The 17,133-nt window shown below is 42.0% G+C and overlaps 1 protein-coding gene across 1 annotated transcript in view; it reads right to left on the bottom strand.

The window, feature by feature from the left end:
• LOC143142025 (glypican-6-like) overlaps window positions 1-17,133 on the bottom strand; it is a 120,311-nt gene that overhangs the window by 42,819 nt on the left and 60,359 nt on the right. The window contains exon 4 of the mRNA XM_076302715.1: window positions 8,659-8,824. Coding sequence (XP_076158830.1) covers window positions 8,659-8,824 — 166 coding nt within the window. The remainder of the gene's footprint in view (window positions 1-8,658; window positions 8,825-17,133) is intronic.

The raw sequence follows: 17,133 nt of genomic DNA, 5'->3' as shown, positions 1-17,133 counted from the left end.
TCATATTAAAATGGCTATATTAGAGCTTTGCTGCCAAGCAGATATATCCTACAAATTAATTTCCTACTGTAGAATATGCCCCCTTGTCTTAATTGGAGCCAGCTCTGGGCTCTGAAGGGCTGAAGATCCTAATTCGCTGGACTTTCGGACCATAATGGCTCAAGAGCTTTTCATCGTTGCCAACTTGGGAAGTGGATGTGTTGGCATGAACACTATCTCTGCACCCACCCACAGTCTCTGTTCATTAAAGGGGCCCACTTTGGAGTGGATTTCCTGAGAAAAATGTAGCAAGTCTGCACTGAAGCAATATAGTCCAATTGCTCATTACATTTACAGCCAAATGTAAACTGACACTGTTGTATCTGAGTCTGTAGCTCAGTCGCACAGGTGTAGTTAAAACTACAGAAGAGGCCAGTTTGAACTTAAGTGATTAATGATGTCATGGAATATATGGGCAATGAAAAACAGTTCAGTTTAGTTTAGAACTAAGTACTATGTCTTGAGCTAGGATGGTTATAGGATCAAACCCAACAGACAAATGGAAAGATGATGGCCTATTAAATTAGCCACACAAACAATGCTGGACTCCATCAAGCTAAAAGTACTATTTAAGAGTCCATTACAACCATGCCATGTAAGAAAACATTGCCCTAGAAGTGATTCAAACTGAAGGGTTGTCAGACCTGATCTCTAGCGAGAAGATGCTCAGCTCTAGCCCAATCAGTTCACCTCCCTGGATTCGAGTGGTACTGATCTTTCGTTACACAGGGTATGCTACCATCTGGATTTTTCCTTTCTATCCTGAACTTTTTATATATAATAAAAAAAGCCAAGGAGTCCATGGCTAAAGAAGCTACAGTATGTGAGGTGAGACTGTTCAGCAGTGGATCAGTGGGAGCCATGAGATTGACAAGCAATGGATAAATGATATTACAGGCACAAAAATGCATTATAGAGTTTAAACTCAAACTCAAAAAATTCAATAAATGTGAGAAAAAAAGAGCTCAGCATGGAAATAATGTAAGATACACCTTGCCACTGTAGAATTGCATAGTTACAGTATGTTTTATCTACATCTGCATTCATAAACATCTGCATTTTTGAAAGGAAACAGCTTATTAAACCTTTAAAGCCAGCTGTGATATAGTATTTGATATTAAAACCGAGACGCTGTCATAACAAAGACACAGATGCAGCATTTGGAACAAAAGAACAAAAAATCTGTCACTCACACAGTGTTGATGGAAAGCTACAAGATTTTCTCTTAAGTGTCAGCTAAAACACTTCGGATGACACTTCACAATTGCCAAATTGTCAACACTAGTTAGACAGTGACACATTGTCAAAAAATTTCAGACAAAAGCCACCACAAAGTCACAAACTGCTGTGAAGAGAAATTTATAGTCATATCTGTACAGCACTGTCATGCGCACACCAGCATATCACACCACAAATCACCCAAGATTAGTTATTTTCCAATTAGCTATTCGATAAAGTGGGCACCTGTACTCAAGCATACAGTATACAAGGAAGGAGAGAAAAACAGCTGTGAGGGAGAGAAAGAGTGAGTGAGTGATTGAGAGAGAGAGAGAGTGAGATAGAGAGAGACAGAGAGAGAGAGATTCACTAGTGATGCAGTGTCACAACAGTCTTTTGGGAGAGTTTTCTCTACTTTCAAATGAACAAAGTGGGAACGCTTCGCAACCAGTGAGTGGCCATGATCAAACAGGTTTGATGGTCGTCTGCAAATAGCAGGTTTTTCAAAGCTGCATTGTGTGAGTGTGCTGTTCACCTCTTTCATCTGCTGTGGCCTGCCACAATGTGGTGGGGTAAAAAAAAAACATGTGATGCTGTTCTTTCATCCTGTTCTACATCTCTCCATACAGTAACTGATCCAAAACAACGATGCTCTCAACACGCACAATGCCATGTGCTGTAAGCAGAGACACAATAGGCTTGATGCTCTAAGGTGTGTCACAACATGCGTACTGAGCTGTGTTGACAGTTTGATCACTCGTGGTTTCGTGTTGGTGCTGGACCTCTGCCTTTCATCATCTCAGCCCAACTACATTTGCGAACTTAAAGGCTTTGAGTTTATGTAAGGCTATGCAACCTATAGCGCATCTCAGGCATGCATTGTATCATGGGATTCAACAGAAAGCATGTCGGAAACATATACCAGTACAGTGATGTACTGTATGTGATGTACAGTATGTTTTTTTTTTTTCTGATAAGGATGGCGTCAGTGCAGATGCCTTAGGAAGTTATTTAGGATTCTGACAAAATATAACTTCAAGGCATGGGTCCATCTAAAAAAGCTTTAAAATATGCATTATCTTTACACCTTTAGCACTTCTATACGTATAGCACAGGCACCAAAAAAAGACAGGAATTGGGAGAGAGTGAGTGAGAGAGAAAAAGAGAGAGCGAGAGATATGGTTAATGTAATCCTGTCAGCATAAGGAAGGGTTCAGGGCATGCCTACTTGCTTCAAAAAATTCCATCCAAAAATGGTCCCACAAGACAAACAAGCGACACCCACCGCCAATGTGCAATGGCGAGCAAGGGTGTTCACTCAAGGCTTTAAATAGATTCCCTGCCGTAAATCCCCTATTTTCTCCACAGCTCCTAATTTGCAGCATTCCTTGGTCATGCATACTTATCGCCAACCAGAAAAAACAACAACAATACCACAACCATGGAGAATTATAGAGTTCCTCCCGAGGTATCGGAGCCTTACAAACCCAATTCATCAGAACTACATCAACTCGAGACGAGCAGAGGTGTTTTTGTTTATTACACATGAAAACAGACTCCAGGCTTGTGAGTCATAAGTCTCGGCGTCTTCGTCATTCGATAGCGCACACAATACTTGAAAGTAAGAGTCATCCCTCCCACGTAGTGCCTGATAAGCAGACTAAACAGCCCCTGTCTGTGTGCCTGGTGCGGCTTGAGGGGTGGGAGAGAGGGAAGCGTGGAGAACGGGCGAGGTGAATGGGGGACATAATTTCTAGCGGAGAGAGAGAGAGAGAGAGAGAGAGAGAGAGAGCGGAGAGAAAAAGTAACTCATCTTTGCCGCCCCCCTACCTTTGTGACAGACGGGGGAGCACAGTATCGGCTTTGCACCTGTCAGTGCTGTCACTGGTGCCATCAGTGACTCAATCATCTCAAAGAAGCACCTTTGACAAATACACAAGCCAGCGACGCTGTCGCGAAAAAAGAACAAGAGACATTCGGATCGACCTGAGTGCTAGTGAAGAGGAGAGGAGAGGAGAGGGGAGACAATTACCTCACCACTCTCCATGCCAGGGGAAGCAGTAATAGGACATGCTTAAACACCTCCCTTATCGCTCACATAACCATTCAGGGTCAGGGTTCAGAGTTAATGCAGAATGGCTTCTCTGGACTAAAAAGCATTAGAGAACAGACAACGTGCATCATGTTTTCTGTCTTTTCATTTGTAATGTAATTTTATTTAAAATCTGTAAAAATCAAAGGAGAAATTTACCGTTTCTAAGCAATCCCAGTTCACGTATGGTTTAAAACGAAGGTTGTAAATACACTGATGCACTAACTGCAATAAAGCAAAATGAATACGATAGAATCAATACTAACCACTTCTATGTTAATTTAATTTCCCACAAGTTATTGTCCTTCTTCATAAAAAATAAATAGGTCTACAAAGTTTTATTTAATTTGCCATTGGAGGCTAATTATGAAACAGACTATGTTGCTGAGTATAAGGCATTGAAAAAGTGTTTATTTCTTAGGTCTCACTGAAAGTCCTTTAGGCTACTTAGGGCAGGGAATATTATTGACTTCAGATTTCATGAATCGCAAGGTTGTGGTGAGATCCTTTTACACAGCGAGATGAGCTGTGCAATTAAAAAGAAATGAGCGAATAAAATCAATGAGATCGGTTACACTGTGGTGACAAAGGACTCAACAAAGGACAACATGGTCCTACATCTTAATTAGCTTTTATAATGAGCACTATGTAATGACTTAAAGGTACAGCTTATATTCCATTGGAAGCATGATTGTAATATTGGCTCATAATTCCACATATAGTGCATATAGAGTATATCTAGATATGCATATACATATTGTTGTCGGTGTGTCGCTGGATTTCACTTGTGTGCCACTGATGCCAAGGCATTTTGACTTTAAGGAATATACAATTAATCTTATCCACAGAATGCATCAAAGAAAACCAACTGGTCGTGTCGCCCCACACTGGAGATATGGCCAATGCATACAGGGCCATGAAATCTGCTAGTGTTGTGATTGAAGTCAGACAGAATTACTGATAGAAATATCTTTAGTGACAGCAACAGATGAGTGATAAGCCAGCAGGGTGATAACAAGGCTAGAAATCCAATGTGTGTGTGTGTATATATATATGTGTGTGTGTGTGTGTGTGTGTGTGTGTGTGTGTGTGTGTGTGTTTGTATTAAAATATATCTTGCATGCTACCTAGACAGACTCTGTCTGAAAAACATCAATCTGATTGATGATATCATTCAATGCCTACATCTAAGAAAAATGTCACTGGTTATAGGTGAAAATAAGATATGTAAAAAAATGTGATATGTATGTGTTAGAAAAACAGAAATACAGCACTTGAAAATTATTAAACCTCTCTTATACAGTATTCATACCATAAACCTTGGAATGTCCCAAAACACATATGCGACTGGTGTGTGCTGCAACTAGCTACTTTTTAATATTTTATATATTTTATCATTATATGTTTAGCTAACATGTTAACATCGTAAGAGTTCATCTCTATGCGCGGCTATACAAAATGTGAAAGATTAATTTGGATAAGACACACTCAGGTCCATTAGCCACAGGAAACATTACTCATGAGGGATTTGCAAAATGGCCCAGCTCGTTTAAAAGCACGGGATCATCTCTCCTATCACAAGTCCTTGTCAGATATCTACCACGTCCCACGACCTATCTTTCTCTCTCTCTCTCTCTCTCTCTCTCTCTCTCTCTCTCTCTCTCTCTTTCTTTCTCTCTCTCTCTCTCTCTCTCTCTCGTTCTTGTTCGCAGGCCTGCGTTCGGCCCGCACAATCCTCTCATGCGTTGCTAACAAGGCCTGCCTCAGTCAGCAGGGACACGCTAGCACGCTAGCACCCGCGCTCAAAAATTCACTCGGCCACTTGGGGGTTTGTGAATACACTTTAAAAGGCTGTGAGAAACAGATGTGTGGGTGTGTGGAGGGCTGGACAGCTTGCACATACATTATCTAATTGATCTAAATATGTGCCGGCACTTAAAATGGCATGCGAAATCAGCAAGCATGCAGGTGGGATTTTCTGGTTGATATCAAGCAACAGTGCAGGCTGGGTCTCACTGTTATATCACTCTCACGCATTGGGGTATTAATGTCAGTCTGTACACTCTTAAAACGAATGTGTTGAAAACAACACAACTTCTATTGTTTTTTTTTAAACATGTCTGTGTCCAGATAGGGGCAACACATTCATTTTAAGAGTGTACCAAAAAGACAGCTTTTATTAGGAAAATACGCCTGAATGTTAATGCTATGACAACTTCCACAACTTTCAAAGAGATGTTATTTCTTCTTTCTTTGCCACGGGTGAAATTTATGTATGAAAATCATCACCATGAGGTAATGACAACAAATAAAGTTTTAAGTCAACGCACAGCCAAGACCATAAAAAGGGGATACATTAAAAGAACAGTGCCCTGGTTTCAAAGACTGATGTCACTTACTTCACGTCAAATCAGTAATATTTCCATCCACATCTTTTTTTTATTGGTTTTGCCTAAGGACATTAGTGGAATGAATAAACATACTGTGAACACAGTGAATTACCACCACTCTCAGCTATAATACACCAGACTTCTGGGCGATGCAGTAGACTTCCCTGGCACTGGGCATCACATTGATTCAGGAGACCTGGAGAAACTGCAGTCTGTGACTTCACTTTTGTGATACCTTCTGCTGTGTCCGACCTTCGTCCAAAGGTAGGAACCTGAGAATGACCAGTGTTCATTGGAACCTGAGAATGACCAGTGTCAGGATTTTCTGTCTCCTCTCTCTGTGTGTCATCCCTCTTTTGTAATTCTGTCCAGCCATGCAGAAACCAACCTTCATGCAAACCCTAACGCATGATGGACGCCAATGTACGGGACTGAATATGATTTTATTCGTCCAGACAGTTCTGGCCCGAAGGCCTTGCCTTTGGCTCTATCGGAGTCTGTGAGACGCTCCAGGCACGTCGCGAGGGAGTGTGGATGCTCCTTTGGGTAACTGACAAAGTCGGACTAGACCCAAGCAGCGTGATGAAAAACATATTCCCCTTTCTCTAAGCTCCGGCGAGTTCTCCAGAAGGTCTCCAACATCACTGACACGTGTACTGTACACAAGCTATTATCATCATCTCTTCCTCTCTCTCCCTATCAATCCCTCTCTCTCTCTCCCCATCCATCTCTCTCTGTCTCTCTCTCTCTCATTCTGTCTGTGCATTTGTTCATTCGTACAGTGTAACCATTTTCAACTAACAGTATTTTTTGAAGCATGCATGATACAACTTGTGAAATGAAAAGCCACTGCCTTAGTTTCACCGTGCTTTAGTCATGTTTTTGGATCTGAAGTAGAATTAGGCCCTGGGGTGCTGTAGATGTAGGAGTCCGTTATCTGGAAGTTGTTACTCGTCTCTAAACCCTTCTAAATCCACTGAGAGGAGAGATGGTGTCATGAATCCTTCATGTAGAGAACAGAACAGTCACAGAGGGGGAGACTTGCAGTCTTTGGCTACGTGCTAACACATATCCTCCCCTTTTTCTTGCTATCCATATATGGAATAAACAAAAATTAATCCTGCAGTCCAAGACCAATCATGATATACTTTGAGGGGGACATAAAAATGCCAACCCCAATATCAAGACATAAATTGTTAGGCTACAATAATATAGGCTACAGTAGTATCACTCACTATTGTACAAAAATGGTATGCTAAATGGTATGCTAAATGGTTAAATATTTGGAAGGGAGTACAGAGATGAGATGATCTCAGTTAAGTGAACTTGATTACATAAATTTGCCAAGAAAATATTGATTTGACTTGCACAATAATTCTCTGCTAGCCATCGCTTACTGTATGTGACAGTTGTAGAATACCATGGAATTATTAAATAGCAATGGAGAAAAACAGATGGACATTATTTCTGAGAAATTACGCACTGCCTTCTCTTTCCGCCCTCCCTCTCCTGTAGCATTTGATCAGTGCTTGTTTTAAGTTGAAAACTTAAGAATAAAATCAATCTATATCTATATTTAAATGTTCATAATGGCATTTTAGTTGATGTGAGTGATATAGTTCAATGTGAGTATAGGTTTGATTTTGGATATTGTAATTGTCCGATTACTTTCATTTTAATCCCTATCATCTTGTCTAGTTAGAATAAACGTAGTGCAATATTTCCAAACAACCAATACAGCTGAAAGGGCCATTTCAACACATATAAGGAGAGGCCATATAAGGACATGTAAGAAAATTCAACTGTCAATTGCCCCATAGAGGGAAGGAAAACCCCCACTGAACCAATCAAATGCAGTTTCTTAAAAATGATGATATTCAGAAACAAAGAGAACCTGCACTGGCGTATTCAAATATAGATGAAAGGGGGAAAATGGATTCTCCACAAGAGCTAATTGACCTGTGACAGCAGAGAAGCCAAGTCAATATCTTTTTGTTGCTGCTCCATATGCTGATTGAACATGTGAAGCTTGGCAAATGAGTCTGAAATGTCAACCTGGCAAAGCAAACAACTCTCTGTCTGCTTCTTATTCTTCCCAGATAATACAGCATGTGGGGTGGGGTGAGATACATGTTTGACGAAATCATATGTTGCTGAAGATAGACATATTTTTAACACACAGTTTGATGGCTTAGGGGTGTTTGCTTACTTGTGTTCAAGGTTAACCCATAAGGAAAGCACATAGTCTCCCATTGGACTTTTATTTTCTCAAAACATCTCAAAACCTGTCTGCCTAGACGAGGATGACATCATGTCTCTTGACAAATGCTTTGAAAGTATGACTTCCTGTTTGACGCGGTGATAACTTCTGAACTTTAAAAATCTGAAATCTCTGTCAAACTCAAGTCGGCTTCAACTCTTCACTGTACCATCACTGACAAACCTCCTCCAAAACAAGAGCTTCACTATCTGAGTTTCGCAAATATTTTCAACTGTAAAAATCAACTTAAAACACAGAAGCTTTGGGCTCCTCGCAAACATTATGCTGCAGTAGCACACAATAAATGCAACCAAACTGTGATTGATTTTTAAAAAAATATTTTCCAACTGATTAAAAAAATCCAGCAACTGCATTAACACTCAAAATGCCACAGACCTCTACTTCTACCTCTTCAACCTTAAGAAAAGATGTGGAGTGGTAAACATTTACGGTCACATTCAGACCATCATCAGTGCAAAGTATTTTTGGTCTGAAAGACTTATGTATCTTAGCCTCGGCAAGATGTGGTATGCAAGTTCTTCTTTGATTGAGCAAAGCATCTGGCATCTACACCCCCGCCAGTCCGTGATTTCATATACTTTCTATGCCAAATCAATTATTTCCTGGGAAACACATAAATAAAAAAGCAAACATCTTACCAATGAATAAGTTCCACTCTGGGTCCAAGTCGGCCTGATTGGCCAGGCAGCCCTTGATGACGTTCTGGCAGTAGTTGCCGCAGGGCTTAAGGTCGGGCAGTCCTCCACAGTATGGGCAGTACAGCATCCGTGTGAGAGCCTTAGAGCAGCCTGGCGACACGTTCACCTTTAAACAAGAACATCACATACCGTTAAGATGAAGTGGACCTCAGGAGTTCAGAACATTAAAGCAATATAGTAATAACTGGCAATGTAATAATGGCCAACCAGAGTATATGAATTCATGCAGTGAACACAATTGTCTCTCTCCTTTGAATTTGAAGATTAATGCATGACCACAACTTCATAGGTGGCTTCACAAGTATGATAATAGGCAAAGTTGTAAAAGTAAGTAAATGTCATGTAGGCTACTAGACAAATGTCTTGAGTGTTGAAATTGTAACTGCATTCACATTGTCAAAAACAGAGTTTAGAATCAGTCAAACAGTGACAGACTAAAGTAAATTGAGTCCTCAGAATGTAATTACCATTAACATTTAGTAGGACAAAGGCCTGAGGTGCTTTGTGCAAAACTATGCAGGAGGAGAAAAAGACCTGCCTTCTTAGGGTTTTACATTTGGATGGAATTGACAGAGAAGACAGCAAACAGCTTGTGAAAAAATGCTTCAGTTTTCAGTTGCATTTCATTAAAAGAGAGCCATTTCATCCAAAATGCCTGAGATGCCTGAGATGCATTCTAAGTAGGAGAGCATACACCTAAAAAGACATCACACACCACCAAACACCCTAACAGTGTCAGACCAGAGGAGATCTTAATGCTGCTGTACCACTGACATCACCTCGTCGGACCTGGTGTTTGAAAACAACAGTATTCTCACATGTGTTCACACTTCAGCTGAGGGGGAATACCCCCTCTCCTCTCCTCTCCTCTCTTACCCCTGTGAAACATCTGGTAATTGGACGTCAGCTTGTGTCTTTATGGTTGACTTCAATCAGTGCTGTCCACTCTGCTCTTGACCGCACCCCACAAAGACACACGTAAGAGGCAGGGGCTGAGCTCAGCCGAGCCAGCAAGCCACGCCATGCCGCACCGGGGTGAGACGCCTATCGTGACCGAATTGAAAACATCAGGCCACGGCGTGCCGAAAGAAGTGTGACTCATGCATGTGAAGGAGGGCCGGACCCCAACAACAAATTGAATCGAAACTGACGGACCGTCTTGCCCTCTGTCAGACTAGAAGAAGACCAATCCGAGCCTGGTGTCAATGCACCCGGTCTATAGATACATTAGGATGTCTAACAAATTACGACGAACGAATTCAGTTGGCACGAATGGGTTTGGTGTTTTGTTACATTAATTTTTCCTCAGATATACAGAAGGGAGCTGTAGCCTTCCCTCCTCTTTTATCACAGGAAAATGTGTCGGCCTGTTCAGTGCTGGCGAGCCCCAGCATCAGCCTTCCTCCAAGAGCTGTTTAGAACAGTTGGGATCAAACAAAGCTGTTCTGACACATGCAATTTAGCAGGCGTATCAGACGCAACCTCACAGGGGGCTTTGAAGATGATGTACTGGAGATGTCATCTCGGCATGCCATACTCCAAAAAAAAAAATGTGTGTACTGGCAATTTGTTCCCAACAGGCAACAAGTGCAAGCAACACGGCAGATCTAAAACCAACCCCACCTCACCCCACCCCCATTCCTCTATTCCACGCCTCTGAATTGGAAAGTGTGTTTTCAGAATAAATAGGGCTTTTTGATTGTGTCATAAATACTTGCATTGCTGCACAATATTGCAAAATCACAACATTTAAGTTAGTAGCTTCCCAAAGCTTAGGAGACCTACAGATATTCACAGCCCAGAGAAATGTTTAATGCAATTTTTTTTTTCCTGAGTGTGAGGAATATAGAATAATTTCTCCTCTGTATGAGATATAGAGGCCATTTTTCTCTGCAGGCATTGTGTCTTCTTTCTCCCAGTTAATAGCTACACTTCAAAGGACTACAAGCATGGCATTTATTCAGAACACAGAACAGTAGAAAACAAAAACTAAAATATTTTTTGTTTACATTCACCAACCATACTTCATATTTGTTTGTTTGTATCTCTTTGAAATGAAGCTGTTTGTGCTTGGTTAGGCCCTTTCAGGCTCTGCAATCCCATAAACATACTTAATCCCTACAAAACAAACAACACTGTATACAATAATGTCAAGCTAAAAACAATACATTGCACTGTCAGAGCTGATAAGCAAGCTTATTAAACCAGCACCACCAAATGTACACATACACCAGAACAAAAAGCAAACATGAGCCCAGTAACACAATAAATAAATAAATAAATAAATACAAAAATCAACAAACACATGTTACAGTACTGTGTGGTAGAATATTGAAAAGCCCCAACACACATTCATTTACAAACTAACAAGAAGACAAATCATGCCCTGAGGGGGGCTTGCTGCTCAAAAACTTTGGTTTCAGCTCTCTTATTTAAGTCTGACTGAGCATGGAAAGGACTGAGTACCATATCTCACTGACTCGCCTCAATGAGAGAGACTCCTTCAAAAACAATACAAGTTTAGCAATCAAATATCTGTATCAGAAAACATATGGAAGAATGGGTAACAATTTCTGTGGTTGGCTGTGTTCTCAATCTTTACATTATACTCCATACTGTAAGGCGTTATGAAATATTGCAATCCACTATTAATCAACGATTAATACCGGTAAACTGGTGGTGTTCATAATGACTCAAAACAAACTTCTCAGACACATCAGCTATCCCAGGATTGGAATTAATCACCTCAAATATGACATGTCTGTGTGTGTGTGTGTGTGTGTGTGTGTGTGTGTGTGTGTGTGTGTGTGTGTGTGTGTGTGTGTGGTTATAAATAAATCAGATGATAAGTACGATTCAGATATATTTCTCGTTTTACCCCTGGATCGCTGGGCTCCAGTAATCACATTATCTGGGTTTTTAATAATAGATGCAATCTTCTTGGTGTAACTGTACAGTCTAAAATTCACATCATATCCTACTGCTCGGCAAAACTATTCATTACACTTGGCTGACACACACTTCTGTTGGGATATTACAGTTAAGCAGATAACTCATCAGGAATAATAAATCATCAGTTTCCCCATATGGTAAGGGCCTATCATTCTATAAACTGATTTTAAAGGATAATAATAAACAAAAAAAACTACAGTGCTGCATGTTAAATGGTTTGTAAAAGGAATATATTCCCTACTCATGAGTAATGCATGCATATGTCCCTTTCTGATAGGCATGTGGACAATTGTATGTGACTGTAACTTTCTGAAAAGCAGGTAGTTGATGTGGGGGCTCACTGATTATGTCATATATTCCTTGGCATCTCTATTAAGTTACTGGTTCCTCAAGAAGGACTTCAGAAGGACAAAAGGAGTTACCTCATTATTTTCAAAAGCCAGTTCTGAATGACTGAGAAGGATTAAGTGCTGTCGGAGCACTACAAACCTTAAATGGCACAAGACAGCGCTACCTAAAAGCGCACGCTATAATACCAGCTTTAACATCCCTCGAACGTGACACTCTTGGCATGATGCGAGGAACATCCGCACGCCAGCGTGAACGTAATCCCAAACTATTCCGACAGGTAATGGAATCCAGTTTGACAGAGAAATCTGGGAGGCTCAAAGACACAACCATAACAAAATAAGAGGGGGGCTCGAAGTGCAGGAAACTGGAGAACTCCAAATGTGTCAGCTTTAATATAATGCAATCATAAAAATGGCTTGACATTGTTCCGCCTCTCTCCTTTAAAAAAATGAACAGAACACACAAAATGGGCACTGAAAAAAAGACTGGGCAATATCCACCATCTGTAGGGGTGGCTTCATGCCAAAAAGCAGCCAGTGCATCTTGGGGTTAGCCAATTAGCAGCAGATAAAGGGCTTTTCATATTTTGGATGGGAGGAAGAAGTCATTGCCAGAACACACCCACTCTTCTTAGATGGGGTGAAAGGAGGAATATGGGGAAATATGGGGAAATTGTTTTTGATTGTGGCATTAGTTGAGATTGATTGTTCTTTGCGCCAAGGGATATCTCTCTAATTGCCTTTGTCAGTGTCTGTGAAGCAGTTTTAGAAATACAGTAAATCCAAATCCATAACCATGGCCAAAGTCACTTGTGCAATTTCATTTCCAAGTCATATTGAACTGCATAACGCTTGCAGCCAGCGACTGTCACAAACTATATAATTTCCTTAGTTTAGAGCGTTGACTTACAGTAAGAAATTAAAATGAATTAAATCTGATTCAGTGCTTTTTACATCATCTCTATCAGGTCCAATGGTTCAAATACACTGGCAATTTCTTCATTCATAAAAGTTTCATACAATCATCCAGGCTCTTTCTTTATTTTTCTGAAGAGTGCTGTAAACAACAGCCCCTGGGAGGTGCAGCTGCAGTTGGACAAATGTGCTAAATATTTATTAAAATAACATATTATTATAAGGAACTAGAATATCAAATCATCATTCGGTGCCATTGCAGTTTTATATTCCTGTGCTAAACATCAAAATGAAGCATTAAAGTGAAAAAAAGTTTCAAACTATACCAATGGCATGAAAGACAAGTAAAGTGGTATAGAGCATATGATGAAGGGCAAAGCACCAGAAACCATTCCAGTAGGAGAGCATTTACCATCTGCTAATTCATTCTTGATGTGTGAGCTAACAGCCTCATGTCCCCCACTCAGCTAGCAGTACATCATTACATACAGTCATCTCGATCATTTCCCCATCGCGCTAACTAGCGTTAGCGGCAGTGCGGGACAGCCAGCCAGCTATATGGCCATCAGTGCATGACTGCTCTAATTGAGTGCTGCTTTAATATATTAGGCAGCGCGCGGCATGCTGCATGGCTGGTAGGGGTGCTAGCGTAGCCCCCTCCAGCAGCGGCCCAGACGCGGTGCGGAGGAGGGCAGAGGGGGGACGAGAGCGAGCGCTGCCGGTGCCGAGCCTCCGCACAGCTACTTCTCACACAGAACACACACGACGGAGCACTTAGCAGGTAATATAGACAAGAGCAGGGCTGCCATTCGCTATGCTCTACTGACACAGATCATGGTCTATTGGCATAGTTTATTGCAGTTGGGCCTGCCAGCATTTAGCACTGCGGTGTGTCTTCCAAGGACAAGGCTAGGACGCAGGTTTGGTTCATAGGGCCGATCCCTTCATGAACAGTCCTACCCTGGTGCTAACAATGGGAACATGAACTGTCTGCTGAAAAGTGATATTTCCAACGACTTCCCATTAACAACTAGGCCAGAGTGTGTTATTTGCAAAGACATCCTGCATTCTCCTCGTCTGATTTAGACTCACAGGGCCCATTCTATTTTTAAAAAGCACGCCATTATAGCATTTAACAAAAATGTGTCCTGCAGTGACCTAAATTACAGCTAACTTCCTAATGTTAAGGTTAGAGCTGAAATAAAGAACGTCACATTAATTAAAGGAAGGCCTTAATATAGTGTCGCTCCTGTGGGAAATAAGATTTAATAGAATTTCAGGCTGTCTTAAAGGACAATTGCGTAATGCATTTTTAAATCTATAATTGGCCAGGCCAAACATGTAACACAATGTCTTTCCCCCACGTCAGTTATAACGCAGACCGTTTTCTCAGGGGACTAATGTATCTTCTGATGCTTGCTGCTTCTAACTGAAGTGTGTTTCATTTTTTGACCCATTCCATGGGTGAGCTGTGGAACAGTATGCCTGTGCTTTGCCAGGCTGTCTGTGATATTTGCAAAGGCAGACTGTTACCCCTCCATCCTTTATTAAAAAGGAGACAACTGCATCTGGGGAACGATGAAACTTGCATATTTTGCTGCACTGAATTTAGAAAGTAGTGAGTGAGTACTGTATGAAAATCCCTCAGACTTACTGTCTCCATTTCCCTTTCTCTCTCTCTCCCTCTCTCTCTCTCTCTCTCTATCTATCTCTCTTTGCCTGAGCTTTTTGGAGTATGCACTGACTTTACATATTTCACTGAAAGGCAGATCAGAAAGACCATCACGGCATGCCGAGAGGGGTGTCAGTTAGCATCGATTCAAAGAAAGGGCCCGTTCAGCTGACACGGACCGCAGAAGGGAACCAGAGCCGAGCCGCACCGAAGCTGACGCTCCTGGCTCGGCGGCACATGCTCCGGGCTCCGGGCCGACACCCGGCAGACACGGCGTCAGCTCCCTGGGCCCGCGGCCCTCTGGCAGGCTGGGCGAGTGCGGCGGCCATGGTCGTGATTTACTGTGACAAGCGGCGGGCTAAAAGCCGGACTAAGCTACCGCTGCGCCAGTAGCGCGGCACGCTCGTGTCACATCAGAGCTGCGTTTCGCTGGCTTTTCCCCCTTACCCCCCGGTGGTTAAAAGTGTACTGGAGAGATCTCACTGCCTCCTCCACCCAAACACACACACACAGATGGGCACACACACACACACACAAGGATATATGTATGTACACACGTACACACACACACACACACACACACACACACACACACACACACACACACAAATATTGCACACTCTCTCTCTTCCTCTCTCTCTCTCTCTGTCTCTCACACACATACACACACACACGCACACAAACACTCTCACCCTCTCTTACATATAAACATATACACAGTCTATGTCTAACAGTCTCACACTTTGTCACATATATGCACACACAAAGTTTTTTTTTCTTTCCTGTACTGACACCACCAAATTGTTAACTGTAGCGTCTGCTAGATAAATACCTCATGGATAAATGCCCTGTAGGATCAAAGTGCCGACGCCTGCCACCTACACCACTGCGACTGGGGCCTCCAGCCCGGTATAAATGTCATGGGTGGATTAGGGCCACCCTGGGTGCCAGCAAAGCCCAGGACGTAGTGTCACTACACGGGCGCTGACAACTCACCCCCAAGCCCCTCGTTAAATAAAGATGTGCCCCCCCGTCACGCCCTCTATATTTGGGACAGGCTCTGGCTCCAACAAAATGCTGGACAGACACGGTGTACTCATACCACTAACAAGCTGGGGAGAGGGCTTTAATTAATGGGGTTGTTGCGGTCATTGCAGTGACCTGTCCTGCCTTATTTCAGTTTAAGGGAAATGTTATGGTTTCATGTTAAATATTCATATTAGTCTAATAAAAGATTTGGTGTGTGTACGCGCTCACCTTCTTGTTGGTTCATGTCTGCATTGTGTAGTGAACTGGATCATTTGATGCAAAGGAAAGGTTAACAAGGCATCATCTGTCCATTCGAGCGTCGCACATCAAGACTTCATCGGTCAAAATATGGCAAACTGACAAAGACTGAATGAGTTTGGGAACTTTCTCATTTCTATCCTCAGTTTTGCAGAACAACAGTATCACTCTGACATAGACACTGCACACTTATGACCACAGTCATCAGATTGGGCCGATAGTGTGTCCCCTTTGGCTCAGACGCTACAGCCACTGCTAGGGCAAGGTGTCATCAACATGATCATGCCGTTCAGAACACTCCTACTGATGAGAATCACTGTTTGTGCTGCAGTGTAAGGGGCTTTGGAAAAAAAACATCTGTGAAATGAATAAATGGAACATATCCCCTACATTGGATGCTGAGCTGGTAAGGGTGACACAGTGTGTGTGTGTGTGTGTGTGTGTGTGTGTGTGTGTGTGTGTGTGTGTGTGGTGCCACAGTTGAGTGTGAGTGTGTGTGTGTGTGTGTGTGTGGTGCCACAGTTGAGTGTGATAGCATGTTTGTTGCTGAGACGACTGTTCCCGCTCCTGTGGCTATTTTGCGCTCCATCAGATTTCATTACAGTGTTAATGACAAAATAACAGCAACTCTTTTTATGGGTCAAAGGCTCGGCAGGAAGACTTTGACATCCATCGACTAAATAGAAATTCAGGCTGAACCACATAGACCCAGTGACACCGGTTATTTTGTGATTAGTGGCTAGTTACTCTGCCGCATTAGATCCTATTCAAATTTCAGAGTTTCAATTTCCCCTTGATGTAAGATTTCCTGTATAGGGTTACTGGGTTCACGGATTTGAGTATGGATGGGATCTGGAGAAACTAGAGATGCACATATCCACTGAGCCGTATCTGACCTCACTTCAGTGCACATAACGCTGTGGTTAGTCAGTTTGTCTCAGTCACTATGGGCATCACAGGTCAAATCTCTGATGTCAGATCTGTAAGGGCAAACAGCTACACATATATTGCAACGATAACAACAGGTTGTCTTTACTGTAGCAGGCAAGCATTCAGTAAATAGGGATTCAAGTCAAAATGTGCATTTCTGTAGTCCTTTTCAAAAGTACAACTTCACATGGCACATGACATCAATAATCCCTGGGTTTTTAAGTACTGCACCGTGCAAATGGTCACCATAATCCAGAGTGAGAGAGATTTTCCATTTCTCAATCCCTGGAAAATGACAAATGATGGAGA

Source organism: Alosa pseudoharengus, unplaced genomic scaffold, assembly GCF_046254945.1.
Source record: "Alosa pseudoharengus isolate Yale_2024_CS ecotype anadromous, Long Island Sound unplaced genomic scaffold, YU_APseudo_1.1 YU_APseudo_1.1_scf_24, whole genome shotgun sequence".
NCBI classification, from domain to species: domain Eukaryota; kingdom Metazoa; phylum Chordata; class Actinopteri; order Clupeiformes; family Clupeidae; genus Alosa; species Alosa pseudoharengus.
This window is presented reverse-complemented; position numbering and strand designations above follow the sequence as displayed.